The sequence below is a fragment of the Chiloscyllium punctatum genome, chromosome 25, assembly GCF_047496795.1.
Source record: "Chiloscyllium punctatum isolate Juve2018m chromosome 25, sChiPun1.3, whole genome shotgun sequence".
NCBI lineage: Eukaryota > Metazoa > Chordata > Chondrichthyes > Orectolobiformes > Hemiscylliidae > Chiloscyllium > Chiloscyllium punctatum.
In genome coordinates this window covers 60630137-60656352 of record NC_092763.1, presented here as the reverse complement: position 1 = coordinate 60656352, position 26216 = coordinate 60630137, and the positions used below count along the sequence as shown (strand labels likewise).

General features: G+C 38.5%; 1 protein-coding gene across 1 annotated transcript in view; it reads left to right on the top strand.

Annotated features, from left to right (window-relative positions):
• Window positions 1-26216, top strand: part of alg13 (ALG13 UDP-N-acetylglucosaminyltransferase subunit) — an 80014-nt gene that overhangs the window by 21272 nt on the left and 32526 nt on the right. The window contains exons 8-21 of the mRNA XM_072594665.1: window positions 218-264; window positions 3819-3891; window positions 6049-6130; window positions 6900-7059; window positions 9918-9996; window positions 12519-12627; window positions 12882-12946; window positions 14402-14502; window positions 17159-17286; window positions 17703-17937; window positions 18448-18567; window positions 21098-21254; window positions 25526-25652; window positions 26040-26075. Coding sequence (XP_072450766.1) covers window positions 218-264; window positions 3819-3891; window positions 6049-6130; window positions 6900-7059; window positions 9918-9996; window positions 12519-12627; window positions 12882-12946; window positions 14402-14502; window positions 17159-17286; window positions 17703-17937; window positions 18448-18567; window positions 21098-21254; window positions 25526-25652; window positions 26040-26075 — 1519 coding nt within the window. The remainder of the gene's footprint in view (window positions 1-217; window positions 265-3818; window positions 3892-6048; window positions 6131-6899; window positions 7060-9917; window positions 9997-12518; window positions 12628-12881; window positions 12947-14401; window positions 14503-17158; window positions 17287-17702; window positions 17938-18447; window positions 18568-21097; window positions 21255-25525; window positions 25653-26039; window positions 26076-26216) is intronic.

The following is a 26216-nucleotide window of genomic DNA, read 5'->3' as shown; positions in this document are numbered from 1 at the left end:
AGTAATGCCAGTTTTTCTTTTACTACAGAATAGGAAACGTAGATAATTTTATATACTCGAGTATATTGTTATATGCTTTTGCAGTTCATTTAAATTTGGTTAACCATCTGGCAATGTGCTGAAACCTGAGCAAAATACCATATTGCAAGTGCTTACTGTCTGAATCTTTTGAAGCTGATGCTTTTAGCTTCCATTAAACCTGCCATTTTTGTTATAGGAATGGGCTGGTATGTTGGAAATGAATGCTTTATCACTGATGTACAAGTAAGTGTCCAATGATTTTCCCACTAACGATGGAACTTTTTTTTTAAAGAAGAGAAAACTAGTGGCAAATTAAAAATGAAAGGCCTGATCATTCTGTCAGTAGGCAAATATCTAAAATAAAGAAGACAAATGAGGTGAGGTAGAAGTGACTGCCCTTGCCAATAAGGCAGTATTGGCCTAAATGTGTCAAGGACTCTTAGAAAAGCGAGTCAATGAGAATCAGTGAAAATACTATGCTTGTTGAATCATACTTTGCACTGTTAGACAGTTGTGGATGTTAAGATCAGTAGTCTGAATTCTGGGATATTATTGGTAGCATCCTAGGCCCAACCATCATTGACCTCCCGTTCAGAACCAGGATATCAGCTCTTGATTTCATAATTGTTTGTTTGTGACTTGACATCCTGAGACATTGTGTCCACATGCAGCAAGACCTGGACAACATCCAGGCCTAGACTGAGAAATGGCAACTAAAATTCATGTCATTGCCAGATAATGACTATGTACAACAGGAGAGAATCTAATAATCTACGCTTTGTGCACAAATATTATTAAAATAGCTGAGGGTTGCCATTGACCAGAAAGCCACGTGATACAGCTATAAGGTCAGAGACTGGGAATTCTGCAGTAATCAACTTTTCTCTGGGTGTCCCAAAGCGTATCCACTATCTACAAGACCTATGTTAGAAGTATGGTGCATCTTCCCCTCTTGTCTAGATGAGTGTAGCTCCAACAGTACTCGAATGTTGAACACTGACCAGGACAAAGGCAGGCATCCATTCATCACGTTCATTGCTGCACTGTGTATCAATGGTAAAGAGTGAACAATGTGTACTGTCTGTAAGATGCACAGCAATTTTATAAGCCTGCTTCAACAGCTTCCAAACCTGCTAACGCTACCACCTAGAAAGACAAAGGAAGCAGGTGCAATGGGAACACTACTCCTTGTGTATTCCCACTGCAAGTGAACTGACTATCCTAACAGAATTATATTGTCACCCTCTTACTAATGGGGGGAGGTCTTAGAATTTTCTATCAAAACTAGGTGTACATACACCACATGGACTACAGTAGTTGAAGATGGCAGTCACTACCATCTTGAAAGCAATTGTTGATAGCATTAATGCTCAGTAAGCATCATGGGCAATAAATGCTGGCCCAGCCAGTCATGCCCATATCCTGAGAGTTTTGAAATGAAACTTTGACTTAAATCATGGAAAACTGCAGCATGGTAGCACAGTGATTAGCACTGCTGCCTCACAGCACCAGAGACCCGGGTTCAATTCCCGCCTCAGGCAACTGTCTCTCTGGAGTTTGTACGTTCTCAGTGTCTGCGTGGGTTTCCTCCGGGTGCTCTGGTTTCCTCCCACAGTCCAAAAATGTGCAGGTTAGGTGAATTGGCCACGCTAAATTGCCCGTAGTGTTAGTTGAAGGGGTAAATGTAGGGGAATGGGTCTGGGTGGATTGCTCTTTGGAGGGTCGGTGTGGACTTGTTGGGCCGAAGGGCTTGTTTCCACACAGTAAGTAATCTAATCTACCCCATAGTAATCAGCCCATCATCAAAAGTTTTCTTACCAACTTGCTGACTCTTCATCTGTAACCTACGTTGTAAGAGTCTCTCTAAATAGAGTACTTTTAAAATGTGAAGATTTCTGCCTCTGTTGTGTGCAACATTCTTGAAGAGTTGATGGTTAGCCTACAGTATGTGTATCTTTATGGTAGAGATCATGGCAGACCAGTGTAGACTTGCCCCACTCATTTCCTTTCTATCCTAACAACCAACATTTTTGGGCAATGAGTTTCAGATCTTTGTTCTGGAGGCAGGATATTTTAACACCCCCAATCGATACGTTTGCTGATTACTTATAACATCTGTGAAGGCCGTAGATCTATCTTGTCCTATCCATGCTATCCGATCCCCTCTTCAATATGTCTTGGTTAAATCAACTCTTACTTCCTCTTTCAAACAAAACAACACCAGCCTATCCAAATGCATATCAAAAAAACCTCCAGTTCTGGCAATAGCTTACCTTAAAAGTCCGAGACTGGTATTTTAACTATTGTAATTTTCCATTCATATCTGGCAGAATGGATATTTAGTTAGGCCAGAAACTGGGGTTATCTGGTATGTTAGCTTAAACATTTACTTGCCACAAGATGATCAAAATTCTGATCTGTTGGTTGGAAATGAGTCCAAGTGATATGAGAGGTGTTAGTTCCAGTAAATGTCCATTTGGGAAGATCTTAAGTGAAAGATATGTCTGTAGACTTCATTAGCAAATCCCATAGGATTTGGATTTAAAACAGAAGTTTGAGGTAATGTTGTGCAAGAATGTTTGAATTAATTGAGGGAGATGCAGAGAAGAGTTTGTCTATGACTAGAAATGTTGAATGTTATCTTGCTCTAAACAATAAAGTGCTTTTGGTTTGAAATTAGTCACATTTTCAAGTAGCTTCCATGCCAGGTGTTTTTGTTTTTTTAGCCTTTAAAATTTGTGGCCAATAATTTGGTATTACTAATCCTTTCCAAGAAATGTTTCAACTTGAAAGTCCTGCTTTATTAGATATAGTGATATTTAATATTTTATACTTTTCTATCCTATAATCTCTATTCTGTTCTCATCTTGTTATCAGCTAACGGTAATAATTTGGCCCAATTAATCTATGCTGGTTTATTCTGCAGTGGGCCTTCCTCTCATCTCTTCTAGTCTTATCAGCATTCTCTTCCTTGCTTGCACTTAATTAGATCCCACTTAAATGCTTCCATATCACATCAACTATCAGTCATAGCATTCAACATCCAATATAAACTGGATAAGATAGATTCCCTTCAAATCCTAATGGATGACCAGTTTCTGGCTGCCCCACAAGGATTTACAAAAAACTCCACATTTACCCAATCAAACTCCTTTTATTTATCCTAAAGACTTCTATTGGGTGAGCCCACAACCTCCATACTCTTCCTTCTGACTTCAGTCCCTCTACTGCAGAACTGTCATAATTACAATAAAATGCTTGAATAGATGATACATGATAAGCTCATGGGCTAAGTAGTGATTTGGGACAAGAAATACTAATGTGCAGGATATTGATGCAGATTGTGCCTCCTTAATCTCTCTCCATTCCCCTTGCCGTCAAGTTGCACTCAGGACTGCATCATGACATGCTGGTGTTCCGAAGGGTGACCTTGAAACTGACCTTATCCTCTCTGAGCATGACTGACTGCCAGTGGACTTCAATCCCATTTGAGGGGATAGCATAAATTTGGAGCCCGGGGGCTGTATTGGGTATAGAGCCTCCCAAGGTCCAGAAAATCCTGTTTCCGCAAGGGCCTGGTCCCAAGTCTGAAATGAAAGTGATGGCTTAAGAAACTCAGTAGCTGTCAGCATCTGTGGACATGAAATGTTAACTTTTTCTCTCTCTCCAAACTGAGGGGGATGGACTTTGGAGGTGCAGTCTGCAGCAAATTGCTTGCTTTCTAACCAAAATAGAAAACAAGCTAATATTGCTTGTATAACATAATCAATTCACTTCTTCTTTTTCCAAATGTCAAGTTGTGACTTTCTCATTTACCGATATCCTGGAAAACCACCTATCCAAGCTACAAATAATGGATTTGAGAAGACGGTAAGAGAAGCCTCCTTCTCACTTGTAATATCAATGGGTGTATGTGCATTATCTAACTTGGGTTATTTATAAACACAAAAAGCATCTGGGGAAGCCACTACTCAAATTACTAAGATTGTTTGGTGACTTTGAATCTACGCTTTTTTTTGAAGGTTGTTTAAAATTTATAGTCTTTAGTTTACTCTCCAGAAACTTTTAATGCATATAATACTGAATAAAATACATAATTTGCTTAAGGTCTTAATTTGCCCTTCTGAACTGTGAATGCTCAACAATAGGAATTTGGTTTGCTTTTGCCTGTTTGCACTGTCTTTTGTTTATATTTGATTTCGAAGTAAAAGCAAATACGCAATTATCTTTTTGAAGTTGAATTTTTCTAGAAATTATCAAAACAGTGGGAAGGTAATTCAGTATTGTTTGACTTGCATTTCTTGGAGAAGATTGTCATTTTTATACCATTAATTTATCAACACATTTCATGTTGTAATATACATCATTATATTAAAGCAAATATAGAACCATAGAATCACTGCAGTGCAGAAAGCGACTATTTGGCCCTTTGAGTCTGCACCAACGCTACTCCCATCCCATTCTCTCAACTCCACGTGGGTTTTTACCATGGTTAACCCAACTAAACTGGACACTACAGGGCAATTTTTAGCATGGCCAATCCAACTAACCTGCACATCTTTGGACTATGGAAGAAAACAGAGACATGGGGAGAACATGCAAACTCCACACAGTCATCCAAGGCTGGAGTTGAATACAGGTCTCCTGCACTCTGCTGCCCTAAATATTTTTAAACGTAAGGAACAGCTCTTAAAATTTCTTGACTCTTGTTAGGAATTGTGCTAGTCCTAATTCTTGTTTCAAGCTGTTCATAGCCTTGTTCTCAGTGTTTATCAATAGGCTGATTAGTTTTTAAGCACTAAATGTAAATTTAAATCAAGTATGGAAATCATGCATTGACTTTCCTAATAATTAAGTAAAGAAAGCCTGATTCTAATGAAACAGAACTTTGAACCTGAAATGTATTGCTTGCTTGTGACCCCCTTAAATTTGGTTAGTGGAGAACTGTGCACTACTTGTCCAAAGTTCTAGTTGTTTAGATAATCAGTGAACATTTGGGTATGCATGGACAGCCAAAATCAGGTAAAGTTTTGCTTAGACTCAGGATTAAAGTTATTCTGTGTTGCTTTAAATTATCTATTCTCTATCTATTGCTATCTTCTAAGACTGCTGGCTAATGCAGGAAAGATAGTAGCGATTACTGAGCCATGGCTACAGAACAATTGGTGTTCCATGAGGGTGTGAATGACAATGCCCCAAGATCCTCATTGTGCCTTTCAACAAGGCTTCAATGTAAGAACAGTGACAATCCTCTAGAGAGGATAAGCCCAGAGTTGACAATAGGAGATGGTTTTACTTGGCTCATTCTGTTCTGAGCCCAAGTGTTTATGCAGCAGTTGAAGGTTGGTAGAACCAAACTGTTCACCTCATTATTAAAAGGAAAGGGTTTTGTTACAAATGAGCATGCATATTTTTCCAGCTGGTATCTTGCACACTTCTCCTGTTCTTATTTTATCTGTGCTCAGTTTGTGACAAGATGGGCCTGTAGGAGGGATTTGTTTGCTCCCCTCCTTTTTGAAGGGTGGGGTGGGAGGTTAGATAAACATGGTGCTGAGGTGTCTGCTCGATGGGAAGCAAAATAAGTAGCTTGACCAATTGAATCATATCTGAGATACCTTACACTACCTTTTAAATAAGATAAAAGTTAGGGCCTAGGCTGTCTCTGTTTTGAGGGGATTTGATCTGGTCCACAAGTTTGTGACACTTATTTTAAAAAATTGAGTGGGAGGGATAGTATTTCTGGGAATTGGGGAGGGTGGGGGGGGGGTGCGTGATGAAGGTGAGTATAAGGTGCAAAGTAAACATTTAAAACTTAACTGCCTCCTAAATAAAAACAAAATATTGGAAATATGCAGATCAGGCATCATTTATGAAAATAAAGTTAATGTTTGATTTCCAACATCTTCAGTATTTTGAGCTTACTGATTCTCCATAGATTTTAGATCATGTTTATTGACTTCACTTTGGATTTTATTTAAATGTTGCAAGATTAACAAAAAAATGAAATGTTTCTTTTTTTTTAAAAAGATCTCACTTTGTTGTTCCAACAATGGTCATTATGATAGTGTGTTTACGAAACAGTTTCAAGGGCATGCAGCCATTTGTCAAGGTAGGTTTGTCTTTTGGCTAAATAAGATCTGTTGTTGTCTGGTGTTGGTTGAGGTAACAGAATTGATCACAAATTATAAAAGCACTGGAGAAGGATTTTACAAAAACCGTTACACTGAGTGTGTACACTCAGGCCTCCAAATAATTAAAAGACAGGAAATTTGGAGGCATATTATAGAGGTGCACGTAAAACTCAGTAAAAGAAAAATAGGAAACCTTGTTTTCAATCCTTGAGATGATTTAACAGGTGGGGTTTTTTTTCCGCGGGGAGTTGAGAAGTGAAAAATATTCCCAGAATTCAATCAAAGACCACTTTGCCTCATTCGGTTGGAAACATAGATTTCGGGAATGTGGTGAGGGGCAAGGGGATTTCTGCTACAAATATTCCTGTATCCTGAAAAACCTCTATTAACCAAGACTGTTTGTTTTATTCCTGTCACTGACCTAATTTTGTGTCCTTTTTTTATTCCATGAGCTATAACTTTGTTGTCAAGTCTGTGGCATTGTATCAAGTGCCTTTTAGAAGTCCTTGTATATCACATTAACAGCACTGTTTGCATCACCCCCTCTTATTGCTTCTAAATTGAAGTTAGTTTTGCACTACTTTCTCAAGAATCTATGCTGGCTTTCCTTGATTAACCTACATTTATTTATATGACAGTTCAATTTTGTTCCAGATTATTGTTTGTCTATTTTCTTAGCACCAAAGTTAAGCTGTGTAGCCTGTAGTTGTTGAAATTAACTAAATGCAATAAATGCATATATTTCAGCAATTGTATATGAAGTGCTGTACAGAGATGTCTTTGGAGTGGATGAAGAAGAATTACGAGCAGCAGTGGAGTTGTTCCGCAGTCATGGCAAGAAAACCAGAAAGAGCAGTAACTGCCAAAGCAATGGTGATACTGAATATCTTCCTGAAAAAGTTGTGCAGTATGTGAATTTCCTAGCTTATCAATTTGGAGTGCATATTTAACAAGCTATTTTTTAAAAAATCAATGAGCTGTTGGTGAGGTAAGTTATTAGATTAGATTCCCTACAGTGTGGAAACGGCCCCTTCGGCCCAACAAGTCCACACCGACCCTCCGAAGAGCAATGCACCCAGACCCATTCCCCTACGCCTAACACACTTATCTAGTTTTGCTGTTCGGGGTCTTGGGCTCAAGTCGTGAAGACAGTTTGAGGTTTGGTGAACAAAGCTTTTCCAAAAACAATACTACTATGGCTAACTTCTGATTTACATGTTTTATTTTCTGTTTTAGGGGTAGGTGTTGCAATAATAGCATCATATTGATTAGCTTTGTATTCCAGCATGTGACTCAGTAATACTATTAGTCAAGTAAACAGTGGCATACTGCTGTAATTGATTTAGCAGGAATGTTGGAAAGACTGCTACAATGAGAAATTTTTGACACTCCATTAATCATTTTCTCATAAAGTCCATTGTAAAATTGTTACCTAGTGATGTTCCAAAATGGCTGAAATCTATTTCAGGTTGATGTAGGTACATTTCTAAAGGTTTAAGCAGATCAAAGTTGATTTTTTGGATGCTGTAGAACATCAAACAAACAAGACCAGAGCACTGCTGTAGACCTGATGCCACATTTCTCTTTCGGGTCTGCTCGCTGCAGAATGACCAGTCCAATATTATTCCCATGGGTTTGCTTCTCCCTGTTTCATTAAGTCACAACAAAAAAAAACTTAATTCTGGATTAGTGGCGCTGGAAGAGCACAGCAGTTCGGGCAGCATCCTCGGATGCTGCCCGAACTGCTGTGCTCTTCCAGCGCCACTAATCCAGAATCTGGTTTCCAGCATCTGCAGTCATTGTTTTTACTTAAAAAAAACTTAAGCCTACTGCAGGAATTATTCCCAATTCTATCCTGATCATCTGACATCTTGTGCACTCTGGCAATGCTGTGATAAAAGTTTACATTTTTCTATATTGCTCATGATGTTTCCTCCCACATTCCAGAAAATAGGTCAGGTGAATTGGCCATGCTCAGTTGCCCATAGTGTGAGGTGTATTAGTTGGGGTAAATGTAGGGAAATAAGTCTGAGTTAATCCACCCAGTCTTCAGAAGGTCAGTATGGACTTGTGCCAAAGGGCCAGTTCCTACACTGTAGGGAATCTAATCTCCACTCTCTGTATTCAGACACCTGAAGTCTGAAAGTTTGTCCTTGGTTAACCAGTTGCTTTTGCTTTTTTTTTAAAGGTGTGAACATTTTACATCCTATTCTCAATACGTTTCACTCTGGGCTGCTCTGTCCCCCATTATCACAGTCATGCGAATTACTTGAGGCAGAATTTGAAGCAGCTGAAAATGTGTTGCTGGAAAAGCGCAGCAGGTCAGGCAGCATCCAAGGAGCAGGAGAATCGACATTTCTGGCATGAACCCTTCTTCAGGAGCTTCAGCCTTCTTCAGGAGCCCTTCGGGCTCATGCCTGAAACGTCGATTCTCCTCGTTGGATGCTGCCTGACCTGCGCTTTTCCAGCAACATGTTTTCAGCTCTGATCTCCAGCATCTGCAGTCCTCCCTTTCTCCTCGCAGAATTTGAAGCAGCCTATGTGATCCTCGTCGCAACTCCTATTTGGACTGGAAGTATGGGACCAGTTCAAATGCATTATCACCTTTTTTAAACTTTGTATTCATAGCAGCAGTTAGATTTTCAAAGTCAAAAGTACTGGTCACAAAGCAAGCAATCATTTGCAGAAAGCAGTTAAGGGAAAGCGCTATGTTGGCTGCCATTGCAGGATGGTTTGACTACAGGAGCAAGGAGTCCTAATTGCAATTGTATAGGTCCTTGGTGAAATTGTGCCAGTAGTGCTTTACATACAGTACATATGCTGTTTGGTCTCCTTTACCTGAGGAAGGATGATGCACCTGCTATAGGCGGAGTGCAATGAACGCCTACCAGACTGACTTCAGGTTTCCTTTTGAGGAGAGACTAGGTTGACTGCTCTGTATTTTAAACTGCAGTGGATTAATAAGATTTATTGAAACAAATTTTAACAGCTGGACAGACTGGATGCAGGTTCTGAGGAAGGGTCAGCAGACCCGAAACATTAACTCTGATTTCTTTTCACAGATGCTGCCAGACTCACTGAGCTTTTCCAGCAACTTTTGTTTGATACTGGATGCAGGGATTGTTTTCCCTGGCCACAGGTCCAGAATAAGAGCTCATGGTTGCAGGTAGACCCTTTTGAACTGAGATAAGGAATTTCTTCGGTCAGGAGGTGGTGAACCTGTGGAATCCTCCACCACAGATGGCTGTGGGGTCACTGATTGCATTTTAGTCTGTAGAATAAAGTGGTATGAAGAAAGTCTGAGTACAACATCGAGTTAGAGGATCAGCCAAGATGGTCAAACTGTGCTATTTCAGTGAGTCAAATGACCTTCTGCTCAAGTTACAATGTTTCCAGTAATAGGGCAATTAACCTTTGGCAGTAAAAGCTGCAATCCTTGTAGAGTTCCCACAAAAGTAGCAGCTAAAAAGGCAGAAAACCGAAGTTGTCAGCATCCAGCAAGGTGATATATTAAATTGGCTAGGATATTGTATTCATGTTATTGCAGAATATTATATCAATTAAGTGCACCTGACTACATTATACATTTTCATGTGATGGGTTCATGTAAAGTACTGTTTGCCAACTTATAGACTAATTTGGACAAATAGGTTATGGAGTTTATTCCAGAATCACAGTGCATAGCTTGTTTTAAATCAAAGGTTTCTATGTTGTAGTGACATGGTTTGCACTACTTCAGACAAACATTTTTTTTTGTCTGCTTAGGAGGAATGGTGCAGAAAATAGTGAACACGAGGCCTCTCCAGAGGAGAAAATGGCAAAACCCAGTGCAGAAGAAACAAAGGTATTAAGATTCATAACTTTGTAATGAAAAAAATTTGGGCAAGTTAATAAACTCGAAATTAATCAAGCTCCTCACATTTTTGAGAGGTTGGAATAGATCTCATTTCCAGGTGTCTGGCTTTTGTTGGACTTGTCTTGCCATGGTGATCCGTCCAGGGTGTGTGTTGATGCACAGTCTACATTGTGACTCTGGTAGGAGTTCTTCTGCCATAGGGAAGAGGCCATTTAATTCTTGCTATGACCTGCCCTTTGGCAGCGATGACCCTCTGTGCTTTTTTTTTTGTCGCCCTTGATGGTTCCAATTATGCTGTGTCCCATGCTCACCACCTTCCAGTGAGGAAGATTAGGCAAGCTGCATGTGCTAAGTGTTTCTCTGCCATATAAATATTTAGTTTGGGATTCCACCTGCACTGGTGGCCTTATTGGTTCTAAGATGTTAGTTGCCTTTCTTTACAACCATTTAAGGTTGTGCTGAAGGGGTGGCAGACAGCATGATGTGGAATGTGGTCAAGTGCACTTGTCGATAGCTCATTGTGTTCCTTCCAATGTGTGCTGACCCTCTTGGATGAGACAGTACCATGGTTCAGTGGTTAATCCTGCTGCTTCAGAGCCAGAGATCTGGGTTTGATTTCACACTCTGGCAACTGTCTGTGTGGAGTTTGCGTATTGACCCTGTGTCGTCATTAGTTTCCTTTGGATGCTCCTTTTTTCTCTCACAGTCCAAAGGTGTGCAGGTTAGGTGGATTGGTCATGGAAAGCATAGAGTTAAAGGGATGGGGTGGGGGGAGCATGTGGACTCGATAGACCAAATGGCCTGTTCCCACACTGAAGGGATTCTGACATGATATGAACAGGAGTCCACTCTCTACTGTGTAGAATAGGACTGTGCTGAAGAATCCACACACAGTGGCTGTATTTCCTGCTTATCATGTATTTTGGACCATTTGACTGCATTTTCTGTGGACTTCCTTTCCTTATCCTGGGGAAAAGATCTTGGCTATTCACCCTATCCATGCCCCTCATGATTTTATAAACCTCCAAAAGGTCACCCCTTAGCCTCTGCTCCAGGGAAAAATGCTTAAGCCTTTCCCTATAGCTCAAACCCTCCAACCCTGGCAACATCCTTGTAAATCCTTTCTGAGCCCTTTCAAGTTTCACAACATCCTTCCTGTGGGAGGGAGACCAGAATTGCGCGCACTATTCCAAAAATGGCTCAACCGATGTCATGTACAGCCGTACCATGACCTCCCAACTCCTATAATTAGTGCTCTGACGAATAAAGGCAAGCATACCAAATGCTGCCTTTCTTCAAATTATTCAAAATGGTGTCCGATTGTGGCAATATCGGAACACCTTTTTACTGTTTCTTTTACTCTCTGGAATACAACTAATAAAATCATTTCATCCATTCATTCATTTGTTTATTTATTTATTCATTCATTCTCAATCTCTCCATTCACCTGAGGTGTGTTGACCCTCGGATGGCAGGTGGTGATTTAATCTGTGAGGAAGCAGCCCTAAGGTCCTGTAGGACAATTGTGATTTCATTAAATTATCTTTGTAATTGTTCTAATCCAATGTTATATAAAATTCTTGCTGTTTTTTCACTTGCTCTTGTGATAGTGTTTTAACGTTATCTTCCACTCCATGTGACACCATTTCTAAAATTTCCGAATTGAAACACCGTTGCTGCAGTTTTTTTCCTACTTGTTATATATTTTGTAAAAGATGTTTGAGTGATGAAAAGTAAAATGATTGGGAAGTTAGTTTTGGGGAAACAAAATACTGGCTTCAATATAGCCAGCTGTAGTTAGCTTTCTCATAGATGCATTGTGTTAGTGTTTAAAACACTCTAGAATGTTCTTGATAATGGTGCTATGTCCAGCCAGAAATCTGCTTGATCTTCCAATGTGTGCTTTGATTTATCTCCCCATATGTTCTCGAGTAATTAACTCATTGCACATTTAGTGCTTCACATTTTGAATGTGTTCCCATATTTTGCTTCTGAAGTTATGCCTGGCTTGAAGAGACTACTTTTGGAATTTTAAGGTGGAGCAGATTAAATATTTTAGTTTGGAGCAGGCAAAAATCATTTTGTTTGGAATATCTGTGAAATAGGACAATTTGAAGAATTTGGTAACCACCTTTTTTGATTTTTCACGTCAGATCAATTTTCTTGACTAGTTTACCTTAGGACAATTTTGATTCTTCAAGGCAGCTTGCAGTGGCTACCTTTTTCAGTGCTTAAATGAACAAGGATAGTGGTTATATGACTGCAGATATTATGATGGAGGAAATGATATAATTTCATTTTCAACCTCTTGATGAAATACTTGTTTGTTTTTATGATCTTGCTCAAAATGCAAAGGTACCAAGAATTGAAAAATCTGAACCCCATTGTGAGTGATAAGAGTTATGATTGCACGTGGAGATTTTTATTCCTCTAATTTCAAAGTTATAATTTACCTGCTGTCATTTTTTTGGAAGACTGGTTCCAACATTCAGTTAACTTCTGTATTTCAGAATGTTGATGGCCCATCAAAGATGCCATTTCCCTTTAAGGTATTGAAGGCATTGGATTCAGAAATTTATCGCAATGTGGAATTTGATGTCTGGCTCGATAGCAGAAAAGGTATAAACCATAAATAGTTGTCCCAAAGTTTTTGGGTTTTGGGGCAGGTGGACAATCTTCTGCTTTAACATCCCATACCTTATTTCTAATCCGAAGCTCTGCCCTTTCAATTGGCTTATTTTTGCTAAGTATTAAATTTTATTTAAAGCATACGTCTAGATCAATTTGTGCTTCCTCTTTTGAGGATTTGTAGTAAATCTCGCCATGGAGATGACCAGCATTCTTCTTTCACAAAGTCATATGTTTTGTTATAGAGCAGCAAAAGGTGGACTACATGGTGGTTTCTGGAAGGCAATATTGTTTAGGTGACAAATGTCAGGTAGGTGCTAAATGCTCTTTGATAAATGTTAAGTCCATTATATATTTTAAATGTTAATTTTTAAATTTGTTTTTGTCAAATGAATATTCTTGGTCAGTAGATTTTAAAGCTGTTGCTAGTTGTGGCTGTCCAGAACGGGCCTGTCTCTCTGTTGCTGCTAATATAATAAAAACAATCACAATCCTGTTAGCTACCAAATATGACATTTTGTGAAAAAACCTTGCATTTGTATAACTTTATTTTCTTGATATTGTTCACAGCCAACCTTTGTGCTGCGGCACAACAAATAAAGCAGCCATTTTACTATAGCACAGTCCCATTACAAGCAAATAAGAAATTATCAGGTAACAGTTGTGAATGGCAGTGCAGAAATTGTTTAAACCTAGATGAATCACCAAAGTAAATATAGCAAACTTTGTTTTAATTGGCATTCCTGATAAATCAACAAAATGTATACCTCAATTCAAAGTTCCCTTCTGTCCGATTACTATAGTTTAGTTGTTTATCTCGGTATAAAGTTGTTCAAGTGAACGGCCACACAAAATATCAATTTCAAGATTACTTCTCCTTAATACTGTGGTGTACCTGCAATGTTAGGGAGGGTGAGTGTGAGAAGGTTCTACCAGTAAGTTTGTTTTTATTTAAGGCAGAGTTGCATTATAATTTTGTGATTTATGTTGTAAATAGAGCATGTGATGTGTATATCCCTTTATTTTTCTATTACTTAGTGTGTTATATTGTGGGCCTCTTGATTATCCAGAATATTTGATCAGTTGGCACTCTCTTGATCCCAAAGGTGCCAGATAATAGTTTACTGTATTTGAATTTGTTCAAAATAATAGTTTGAAAGTCTGTCTTATTAGCAGTGTCACCTCAATGTGCATAGTTGTCCCAGTTTCTTCCTTGAGTGCAGTTGATGTTTGGAACTTAGTGGAAATGCGCATATTATCACCATCTTTATAACATTAATTTCAAATGAAGTTGGGGAGCTAGGCAATGAATAGAAAAAGGGGAATCACAAGATAATAACTGGATTTGGCTTTTGAAGTTAGTGTTAAGAATCCTAACTTCCATTAACTGAAAAAATGGAGATCACAGCAGGTCAGGCAGTATCCATGGAGCAAAAGCAAGCTTATGCTGGGAGTCTAGATGACCCTTGTTTGGATCTGATTCCTTTTTTAGATTCCAAGCATTCGCTTGCTTTCTCTCCATAGGTACTGTCTGACCTGTGATTTCCAGCACTTTTTTTGTTTTCAATGTAGCTTCAATATTCAGTTTCAAATAGAAGTACAGTTCTGTATTGAGCAATTTTTGTTTTGCTCTGCATGTATTTTAAAGGTGAATTGCTGTATGACGCTTAATTTCTCAGACAGTCATTGCTTCCGTTTTTGTTTAAGGAGTTCAGATCACTTTTACCATTAATATTTTTTAAATGAAATGTTATTCCTTCTGCAGGTGAAACTTGAGCAAGGAGACAAATACTACAATGCTCATATACAAGAAGCAGGCCAAGATGGCAACTCGGTGACTGTCTTCATAGAAGAACTAGCTGAAAAGTTAGCTTTTATTTACTATGACTGCCATAGTGCTGATTGGTTCAACATCTGTAATTAACAGCGTTTTTGCAAGTTAAGTAATATTACTTAATCATACGATGTGGCAAAGAAGAATTTGTTTTTTTTTAACCTCCATAGCGGACTTGATTTGTTTTATATGAGCATCATGTTTTGAGAGTAGGAAACCTAATTGGAGTTGTACCTAATAGGAGTTCTACCAAATTGTAAGTCGTCTTTTTGCTAGATTGCAGTTGCCAAAACAAAGTACACCCAAACTTGCAATACTTTTCAATTGCTTCTGGAATGTGTGTGCGGGGGAGGGGTGTTGAAAAAGTAATGAAAATATTATTACAGTGAAGCATGGTGTAAAATTTAAAGTGAAAGATATTGAATCAAGTGCACTTGTATTACCAATTTTTTTTTAATGCTGACTGATGTAATGGATTTGAAGCTATACCACTATCGTCAAAGGTAGGTTTTGGAAAATATGAAAGCACCCCAACTTGGAAGTTGTTTCAAGTATTTTAACTTTACATTTTTTTTACTTCAAGCTCCAATTTAGTGTTGTATTGTAAAATGTGGCTGGTCATGTAGTAATATTACCAGTAATGAGGGTAAAGTTAGTGATTTTAAATGAAAAGGAATACTGGGATTCATCAAATCTGATATAATCTGAAGAGAAGGTAAGTTAATGATCCAAGTCAACAAAGCTTTACTTAAGAGATTCTTTTTGTTCTCCATAGATACAGACTGAGCTGTTGAGTATTTGCAGCAATTATTGTTTTAAGGTGTATTTTGCGCCATCTATAGCATTTTACTTTACTAATCATTAGTTTATCTAGATTCTTGTATTCCTGTTTCATTTATCCCCTCCCCCAACAATAAAGTTGAACCTCCATTCCATATCAGCAGCAAGCCATTTCACTTCAGTGCTTGCCAGTGGTCTCCATGCTCGTTAACTATTCTGGTGCACCACCTAGTGCAAACTGCAATGAAATGTTTGTCTTCCTTTGCACAGCCTTGGTGTTGCACTTTCATTGGTAAGTTAGCTAGTTTGCTGCAGTGTTCATTTTTAAAAATTTGACTCCTGTATCTGGGCTGGGAATCTGATCCATGCAATAGGACTTCTTTTCTTTGAAAAATCACATGTATTTAATTCATTTTGTTGCAACTGAGTGTGGAAGAATTTTAAAGCAATTTTCATTCTAGACTACCCCATTTAAAGTGGATTGGTACCAGATTTTTTTGAAAATCAGATTTGGAAATTGAACACTTTTTTTTAAAAATTAAAAAGTCTAGAATGAACTTGGATTAGATCCATGGACTTCTATGATGTGGAAAAACAATGCTTTGTATATACAGAAATTGTCACTGAAAGATGAGTGATCCTTAAAAATGAACAAAGCCCCATACTGATCAGATATGTTGCAGATTTTAGGCTTCATTTGAAATATTTTAGATTCCCTGACTTAAGGGTGGATTCTCGGGAAGATCAGTATGAGATCACTGAACTATGAAGGCAGACTTTGGTACCTAGGGTTGTACTTGCCAGAAAGATGAAAGACTTGAGCAAGAGATCTGATCTAAGATCATAAAATAGTATGGTTGAAGTGATGGCTCACAAAGAATATATGGCCATTAAACCAAACGGTGGAAGTGGAGACTATGGGGCTCTAATTGTTTCTGAAAGCTGAACAAACTGAAACCAAATTCCAAGACCCCAGTAATAAGTACTATTATTACATGGTCCTGTAAGATGTTTCTGCAAAACTAAAGTGATTGCAGCAAGAGGAAATGATCAGGCAGGAAAGTTAAAAGGAATGAGGTTTGAATATTTAATGGGTCAGAACAATTCTTCACCCCCGAGGTATAGTTTGAGAGAATGTTTGAATAATTGAATGGAAATAAAATCAGCTAAAGAATGGTCTTGACTAGTCTCCTTTTGGTGGGTTTTATATTAAGTTTATTCTTCTATTGACTTTTGAGGTTTATTTAATCAATTAACTTCTCTCTGGGTGATATGCTTTGACCCCTTTTTATCCATCCTGTTAAATTTCTAAATTAGGTTTTCAATTGTGCGAAAAAGTTATACCAAATACTACCATATCTTTTATTTTAAAATATTGATGGATTTGCTGTGTAGTTCCACGGTTCTATGAAAAAGCAATGTTGCACTCCCAAAATGTATTCGGTGAACACTTCTGTTTGCGATCCAACTTCAGGTGGAAATGCATTGATAACACATCTGTGGTGACCTGTGTAATCAACATGCATGAAAGATGTTTGAGCAAGGAAATGCAGGATGACTGTTGCTTGTGGGATTATGCTACTGCATGGCAATACTGCTTTCAGGAGTAAAGGGATTATGATAGGCAACTGGAAGACAGTAAACTTCAGTATTTTATTATCTTTTTCCTTTTTATTTTGGGTGACCAGTTTGTGGCTAGCTTCTGGACAGTCTTTTTGCCTGTTGACTTTTTTCTTTGGGATGGGGGTGGAAGAGGAATGTGAGGATATAAGATGTCCAAACTATCTGCAGTGTTAAAAGGTGAATAATTCAGAAATGGTATTGTATGTGCTTCAAATGCAAATATTTTTAGAAGAATGTTTAAGTTTTATGTTTAAGTTCTTGTGACGAAAAAATAATTGCTCCCAGGCACACTGTTCCTTTGGCAAACCTGAAGCCTGTGACCCAAGTGACACCGGTTCCTGCCTGGAATATTGTTTCAAACAGAAAAGGTGGAAATTATCAGAAGATACCTAGTGGATATGTTTCTGAGTTAGGTTAGTAAAGAAGAATTCATTAATAGAATAAACCTTGAAATTTGACTTTAGTGATTCATGCCTGGAGCTTTGCAGCTCTCAAAGCACTGCATTTCCTTTGGCAGCATCGGTGTAGATGTTTTACCAACTAGATCTTTGCAAATAAGGTGGTAATTAAATGGGTATTCTGTTTCATAATTGCTCTGTACTTAGTGTAAATCCAGCCCAAATAGTGTCAGTGTCCACTTTGCCACTTTCTTCTTTAGTTAATTAATTATTTGATTTTAATTTCTTAATCGGATTCTTTCTCTTAACAATATTATACTCTGGGGAAAGAGCAAACAGTAGTAGTGAAATATACTAGTCAACTTTGTAAGGAAATGAATATTAGAAATTTTTTTCAGTTCTGTTCTTGACTAGCTAATGTTTCTTTGCAGACCTTGATCCAAAGTCACGCAGGCGATTTATGAAGAAGATTCGTGGAAAACAGGTTTTTATGGCATTTGCTTATGGAAGGGGTCAACCTGTGCTTCCTCCACGTCTGCAAAACAATCTTCCTTCTGGAAGATCTTCTCTTCCTCCAACTCAAAGTGGCAACTTTGCTCCTTATGATCAGTACAGGGTCCCTCCTCCACCTCAAAGAACTGGCAGAAACAACTATGCTTCATCTCGGTTTGTAAACAGCAAGTACTTAAGCTTCTAGTGTAAGGTTTTAGATCTTTGTGGCTTTGGGGGGAATCCGTTGTTACTACTGAGACTCAAACTGGCCATGTGTACCATTTCAAATTTTGATTTTAGATTGTGTTCCATCATGAAATGCCATCTATCTTTGAGCAGATATAATGCACACCCCACCCAATGTGCATTAAAGAACACAGGTTGAGAACTTGAGCCTTAATTTTACATTGAATATTGTAATGAAGCTTGTTAAAATGAGGGTAATAATTGAAACATCATTGATCCAGGAGAAAAACTTGTTATAATGGAGTTTGTGCACTGTGAAATGAACATATTTTTAATTCCACCAGTTGCAGAGTGGGGTGTTAGACAGCGAAGTGGGAGTAATGAGCAAACACTCGTCACCAGAAATTTGATGAGCTTGAAAGTATTTCCCAGTGTTTGTGAAATTTTGAGACATTTTGTGTGTGGGGGATAAAGAATGTTTTCTATTTCCTCTTCCAGGAATCCAGCTACTCGATTTGTGGGTCAACATGGCTTTGTTGATCCTGACTACATCTATGGCTTTTCTGGCTCAGGAAAGGGATGTTTTCAACATTATGACAATTTCGCCTATAGATCTCGGTAATATGTTTAATCTATTGTTTTGAAATGTCTACAAAATTGCAAACCCATAATGTTAGGATTCTAGCCATTTAGTTATGGGTGAGATGAGCACTTTTCTGCCACACTCAAATGTCATTAATTATAAGTAGTACAGAATGTAGCTTAGTATTTGATAGCAGAAAGATGGTTTCCTAGGTTATGCTGAGTATTTTAAGTACTAAGTACGAAAGAAGCGCTTTCATGTGCTGCCATTTGTCATGTATTTCTGGAATTACCTATATTACTTTAAAGTATTGTAGTCTGTCATTTTCTCTAATCCTTCTATAATAATGAAAAGGACCAATAATTGCCTGGTTTGCAAGGTCTTTACCAATACTGTTCAGATGCTAATCAAATTGAAAGTTTCAAAAATTAAAACTGGAGATAAGTCACAAATTTGGCCACTCTAGAGAGGGAAAAGGGTGAGTTTTTAAATCATACACATCTTTCTAATTGAAAAGGTTATTTCTAGTTGACGTTGTCTCATTTTGCTTACTTTAATTTTTGTTTCAATCCTCCTATTCTACAGTTGAATGAAAGGTGGGAATTTTATGGTACTGTATCTAAGTGCACCTTTTAAATTCATAAAATCTGGGTATCACTGCAGGGCCATTACTAATAGCTGTAAAGGTGATGGTGAGTGGTCTTTTGATGTCTTTGCTGTCCACATAGTGTTAGTAAGTTCATGTTTTGACCCATCAATTGCGAAGGAACAGTGATAAAGGTCCAAGTAAATATGCATATTTGAGAAGTGATGTTCCCTTTTGTTTGCTACCCTAATTCTGGGTGGTAAAAGTTGGGGTTTTGGAAGGTGGTGTCAAAGGATTTTGACTTGTTGCGGTGCAAGTTATAGATGGCATGCATTGTTGTCACAATATGCCAATAGCAGAGGAAATGAGTATTTTATGGTGGTGAATAAGATGTTATTCAGGTGGGTTGCTTTGACCTGGATGATAAACATTTGGAGCTGTTTGCCCAGGCAAGTGGGGACTATTCTGCATATTCTTGTGCAATGTGTGTGGACAGGGTTTTGAGTCAGATTGGGTCACTCGCTGCAGGATTCCTAGTCTCCGACCTCCTCCCAAGCCGCAGTATTTATATTGCTAGTTCACTTTCTGGTCCATGGTAAACCTCCAATGTCAGATGGGAGATTCAGTGGTGATGTCATTGAATATCAAGGGGTGGCAGTTTCACTCTGTCTTGTCAGATGTTCATTGCCTGATATTTGTGTGGCTTGAATGTTACTGGTCATTTAAGAACAAAGCTTTGGTATTGCCCAACTCCTGCATTTGGGCATAGACTGCTTCAGTATCTGAGGCACTGGGAATTGCACTGAACGTGGTGCAATAGTGATTTTCCGGAAAGGTCATTGAAATACCTGAAAGTGGGCACTGCCCTGAGGAACTCCTGTAATGTGCTAGAGCTGGGATAACTGATCTCAAGCAACTATAATTATCTTGCTTTGTGGTTGATATGACTTCAATCAATAGAACATTGCACCCCCTGCCCCAAATGCTCTCTGTCTCTAGTTTTGTCAGGGCTCCTTGATGCCCAGGGACATTACTTTCACCACATCTCTGGAATTCAGCTTTTCCTTGATGGGAAAGAATGTGGGGTAACTTGAATATGGAAAGGTTGAAGAAAATCATATTTTAGAGAAGAGGTGAAGGGCAGGCATATTGGGAAATCCTGCATTTTTCTCCTCCACAGAAAGGGGTGAAGTAATTGTTCTGAAGGAGGGTCACTGGACCCAAAACATCAATTCTGCTTTCTCTCCACAGATGCTGCCAGCTGAGTTTTTTTTCCAGCATTTTATTAATTTTTTTTTAGTCTGTAAACAATATATCCCAAACTCAGACCAGTTTTTGACAAAAAGCACAGTGCAAAAGTATGACTGATTTTGGTGAAGAGATAAATTTAGGTCCTGGAACCTTTTTTTATATAAAGCATCTGTTAACATCAGGAAATAGGGCAAATGATAAAGTTAACATAGAGTGCATACTTTCACCATGCCAAGTGTTCTCCTTCCTTGTTATATAATGTTTTCAGATCATTGCAAATCCATTTTTGCAAGACCAGATGGCAATCTGTATAATTTCCATTTTTATCCTAACAAAGCTGACTTCTGCTGCCTTGACTTCTGCTGCCTTGACTATGTTCCCAATTCTTCCAGCTGGCTAAAAGTTTGCAGCTTTGGGTAGTAGATTATTTGAGTCGAGAAGTGGATGTGCACTCTTGCATGAGGAGGCTTTGTGCAGCTGGTTGTCATAAAAAGATTTCAGAATTAATTGAGTGATTTTTGGTGGGTGTTTCTACAAAAAGGTTAAAATAAGTGTAAACATAATTTGCAACAAGAGTATTTGTTTTGATTCATTGTGGATAATGTACAAGTAATAGTGGACGTATTTCAGAGGGTTATTTAATCTTTGTGCTGTGCCTCAATTGGCTTTGCTGTAATCTTTTAGTGCAATTAATTGTACCTTGTGAACTTTATCCTATTTTCTACAAGCTCTTATAGCAGAAGTCGCAAACCTGTTCAGTATGTTAACAAGGATTGCCAGTTTGGCTATATAACAGAGAGTGAGGAGGAACCAAGAGCTACTGAAGAAACTGTCACTTTCTATGAATTTGAAGAAGGAAATGAGCCAACCTTTCCTGTTGTACATGTGAGTGAAAACTTCAAATTTTTTTTGGTTAAAAATCAACAATGCTTAGCAGGGTAGGTAGCATCAAACTCTTGGTAACACTTTCTCCGCCACACTGTTTTCTTTTCAGCTTAATATAGGTGGCTCTAAATTAACTCATGGTAAACTGCAACACTGACCGTATTCCGTGTTGTGTATCTACCAAAGTTCATCTTGCCCACAACAGGCAATTCCAATTTGACACATTGCTATAATTTTATTATAGCATGTATTAGAAACTCACAAGGATTGGAGAAAGAAGCAGAGTTAATGTTTTGAGTCCACTATGACTCTTCAGAGTGTTTGAGAGAAACAGCTGTTAACTTCAAGATTGCATTGACTCCAGTGAACCATTGAGGATCCCTAGCAAAACTTAAACTAACTGGTTAGAATCATGCTGAGCACAAAGGAAATTTGTTGGAGGGCAGTCATCCCTGTGAAAGGACATCGCTGCAGGAGTACAACACTTCCAACTGTTACATCAATGACCTTCAATCGAACATAAGGCCAAAGTGATCACGTTTAAAGATGACTGATCATCCAATGTTGAGTACCAAACACCCCTCCTCAGATGAGTAGACTTTGCTGACATGCAGCAAGATGTGAACAGCGTTCCGACTTGGACAATTAAATAACAAACAACATTGGTGCTATCCAAATGCCAGATTGTGGAAAACTCCAATAAAGAAAATCTGGCCATCTCTCCTTGATTTTCAATAAATATTGTTGTTGCAGAATCCCCATTACCAACATCCTGGGTGTTACAAACTGTTGGAGGGAGTAATAAATTTTCAGGAGACAGCAGAGTTCAAGGCGTGTAACTTATTCATGCATCTACCAGTACAATGCAGGGAGAGGCCAAAGACTATCCTGAATCTGGCCTTGACATGAGGGTCAATTACCCCCTTAATCATCATTGGAAGAAAGTCAATGGCCCTCTGATCTTAAATGCAAGTAAATTGTCTCATAGTTTTTCTTGTAACATTAACAGGGTGGCACATACTTCCTCCCTGTGTACACTGTTGGTTAATTAGTACTGGTTTGTTTAACTACGATTGGGTTTCCAGTACATCAAAGTGATCACTTGTTGCCGTGATCTGAATAGGCTCTTTTTGGCATGATAGAAACTGAGCTCTCTATGACTACCAATGACCTTTTCATATCTCAAGTAGGACCATAATGAGAAGGCCCTTGTAATTTTTAAACTTTCCTAATTTTCTTGTTTTTACGCTCTCTCAATAAGATATTCTGATGTCTATATCTATGATCTTGAATTTTAGCACTGCTGCCTCACAGCACCAGGGACCTGGGTTCGATTTTCCATCTCTGTCTGTCTATGTGGAGTTTGCACGTTCTCGTCTGCGTGGATTTCCTCCCACAATCCAAAGATGTGCAGCTTAGGTGAATTGGCCATGCTAAATTGCCTATAGTGTTAGGTACATTAGTGAGGGCTAAATGGGTCTGGGTGGTTGCTCTTCAGAGGGTTGGTGTGGACTTGGGCTGAAGGGCCTGTTTCCACACTTTAGGGAATCTAATCTTAATTAAAACTTGTATCCTAACTGATTAGAAAAATTTATGTGAAACATCTAATTGGTGGGAAACGTTCTTCCCTTTAGGATAGGGAAAGATTGCACATTCCTTGGAATTCCTGATGAAGGGCGTTTGCCCAAAATGTCGATTCTCCTGCTCCTTGGATGCTGCCTGACCTGCTGTGCTTTTCCAGCATGCCACAGTCAACAAAGAATGTTCACATTCAATCTTGAACCGGCAGCTATTGTTTTAAGTGCTGAGAACACAATCCTCTTCCACACACTTCAATTTCTGATAAACATGTACTACAAGCTTGTTGGGACTGTTGATTTTTTTTTTGCTGTTCTTCCATGGGCAGCCCTAACACAATTATCAGGGCATTAACTGGAGCAGCAGCATAAATACTGTGACTCCAAGGGCTGTGGTCACAAACTGAAATTCTGCAGTAATTAACTCACCAATTCATTCCTCAAAGCCTGTTCTCACTTGGTTCATACTGGTGGTGAATTGTGATGGAATGCTGTCTGCTTGGAATTGAAGTCATCAGTTCAGCACTTCAATAGGTTTGATGACATCCACTACAAAGTAACTCTGTTTAGCACCTGATCTGCCATCTGAAGGCACTTATGCTATATGTTGCTGGTATGTAGTGGCAGCAATGTGTGTCATTTTCAGCAACTTAGCAAGACTACTTTGACAGTACTTTACAAGCCCCTTAACCCCTCTCTCTCAAACAAAAGGGAAAAATGCATGGGGATATCACCATCTCTGAAGTCATCAAACTGATGCAGAAGTTCCACATCACCTGGAATTAAATAGTCATTTCTTAATTGCTTGTTCAAAATCTTGGAATTCCCTCAGCATGAAGTGTGACAGTTCAAGTGTGGATTACCATTTGAAGGTTAGAAAGAGATGAAGTGCTGACCTTGCTGTGATTTAAAATTGAATAAAACAAGGTGCACTTTGCTATCTCTACTTTGTATGTTTTTCTGAAATATACATTCTTGAATCTAGCTGTAAGTGTCTTTCCAAATTGCTCTGCAGACAAGCTTTTACACCCCTAAGTTTGTGAACTTAATCACGTCTAAATTGGGTATAACTTTCTTAAATGTCCATTTGGTTGACGGTGCATTTATTAAACCCATTTGATTCAAGTGCACTGTCAACACTAGAATTGGTAATAAACTTCGGCTCCATTCGACTGGATCTTGTAAATAGTATACATTCTAGGCACCACTATTGGCTAGGGTACCAGTGAAGCAAACTGTTTTAAGTGGATGATGATGAGCTGCAGTTATGTTGCCCAGTAATTTAAATGGAAAAGTGGTTACACTTGGAGATGGTTATGGACTGACACTCTAGTCTTCGCATCAGTTGAAACCCAATGTTATCCATGTTTATCACATTCAGGTACTGGCATTGCTGATTTGCACAAAGATCCCTGCTCCTCAGCGTATAGTATGAAGGTCATTAATGAAGCATCTGAAGAGATTGTTTAAACTTGGCACTTTTCTCAGGGGTTGATTTTGGAGATGCTGGTGTTGGACTAGGGTGTACAAAGGTTAAAAATCGCAACGCCAGGTTATAGTCCAACAGGTTTAATTGGAAGCACTAGCTTTTATAAGCTAAGATACTTAGCACTAAGATACTTTTCTCCTCCACAACCACCTGATGAAGGAGCAGCACTCCAAAAGCTAGTGCTTCCAATTAAACCTGTTGGACTATAACCTGGTGGTGTGATTTTTAACTCTGGCTGTAACCCTTCCTTTCTGTCCAGTACAACTGTTAGTGGAGAATCATTCCTCTAGTTCCAAATGACTTTGAAATTTAATAGTGCTTCTTGATGTCTCCCTCAGTCAAATGCTGCCTAGAAATTAAGGGCTGAAACATTGTCCTCTGGAATTCAGTTTTTGTCTTTGTTTGAGTCAAGGCTGGAACAATATCTAAGTTGTTCTAGCTCAGTTCAAGCTGTGACCATTTGCAAACAGTTGCTCTCATAGTGCTCTTAACAGCACCTTCCATTGTGTGAGAGCAAATAGATGTGGTTGGCTGGAATGGATTTGTTTTGGTTATTATCAACAAGGCTTACTTGGGAAGTTTTCCACTTTTAAGCAGATTTCAATATTGCAGTTGTTCTAGACTATTTAACGTTCAACATTTTTTATAGTTTGTGGCACAGAATAGGCAGTCCCCAATTTGACCATGTGACTTACAGCCATTCATTCTTATGAGCAAGATCCCATATCACTCTTAATTCTAAGGATCTGACTTGTGAACATTTGCGAACAACAGTTTAGTATTGTACTGTACTGTGCTGTGTTCCAACTTGCATACAAATTGACTTATTCAAATGGAACCTATTTGTAACCCAGGAACTTCCTGTTTGCATAAAATATAAATTGGCGGTGCTTCATCTGTATGATAGTACTTCAGTGCAATTCAGAGGCATGTGCAGAAAGGGAGACAGCTTTCAGGAGAGCACAAGATTTCCATAACTTTGCAGAACTTGGGTTGCTGTACTGGAACTTTTCCCTGCAATTACCACTGTTTAGTTTTTAATATTGTACAAGATGGGACTAATTTCTAGCTATGTTATGGCATTTAGCTTGCTTGGTTTTGACGACTTCATTGAACATCAAACATTTTCATAAATTTCATTCAGAAATGATTCCTCCAAGGCTGGAGATCACCAAACTAATTGCCCTTGTATTTCCCGTTTTCAGAATCAATCTGCTTCTCCTCCAACTTTACAAGCTCCAGCTGGATACTGGGTAACTAGAAGGGGAAGCCCAGTCTCTGTTGCTAAGCAAGTCAATTCCTCAGAAGATACTGATGAGCCAAGTGATGGTGGTGAGTAGAAATGTATGATAGGTGCAATTAGATTGATGCAAATTCTCCATTTTTATTTACAAACTCTCATGCATGGCATTCTAAATCTGGTTTCAATGTTGCTAGTTGGGATAAAGAGGACGTGGTGCCTTTGTGGACTTTACTATGGCATGCAATTGGCAGATGGTCCCCTGCATAAACTAGATTCCCAAGTTTCAATTCTGAATTGGGTATCTCAAAAAAGAATTACTTTTATGGGTTACTTCAAGAATTTCATTTCATATACCAGATTAAGTTAGTAACTGAGTAATAGGTTTTCATCTTAACATTGCTTCTCTTTAGTGTGCACTTTCTTAAGCTTTACTTAAATTTAGCTGCTGAATATTTGACACCTATTTCTTTTCTCAGGAGACTATCATGAAGACTTTATTTATACAGCATCAGGTTGGTATGATACATACTTTGACAGTTTGTAGTGAAGTTAAGTAGTGAAATTTCCATTCTTTTAATAGCAAATCTTGTGACTTCATGATATAAGCTTCTACAAAAAATTAAATTGTCGAGTTTTATTCTCCTAGATATAGA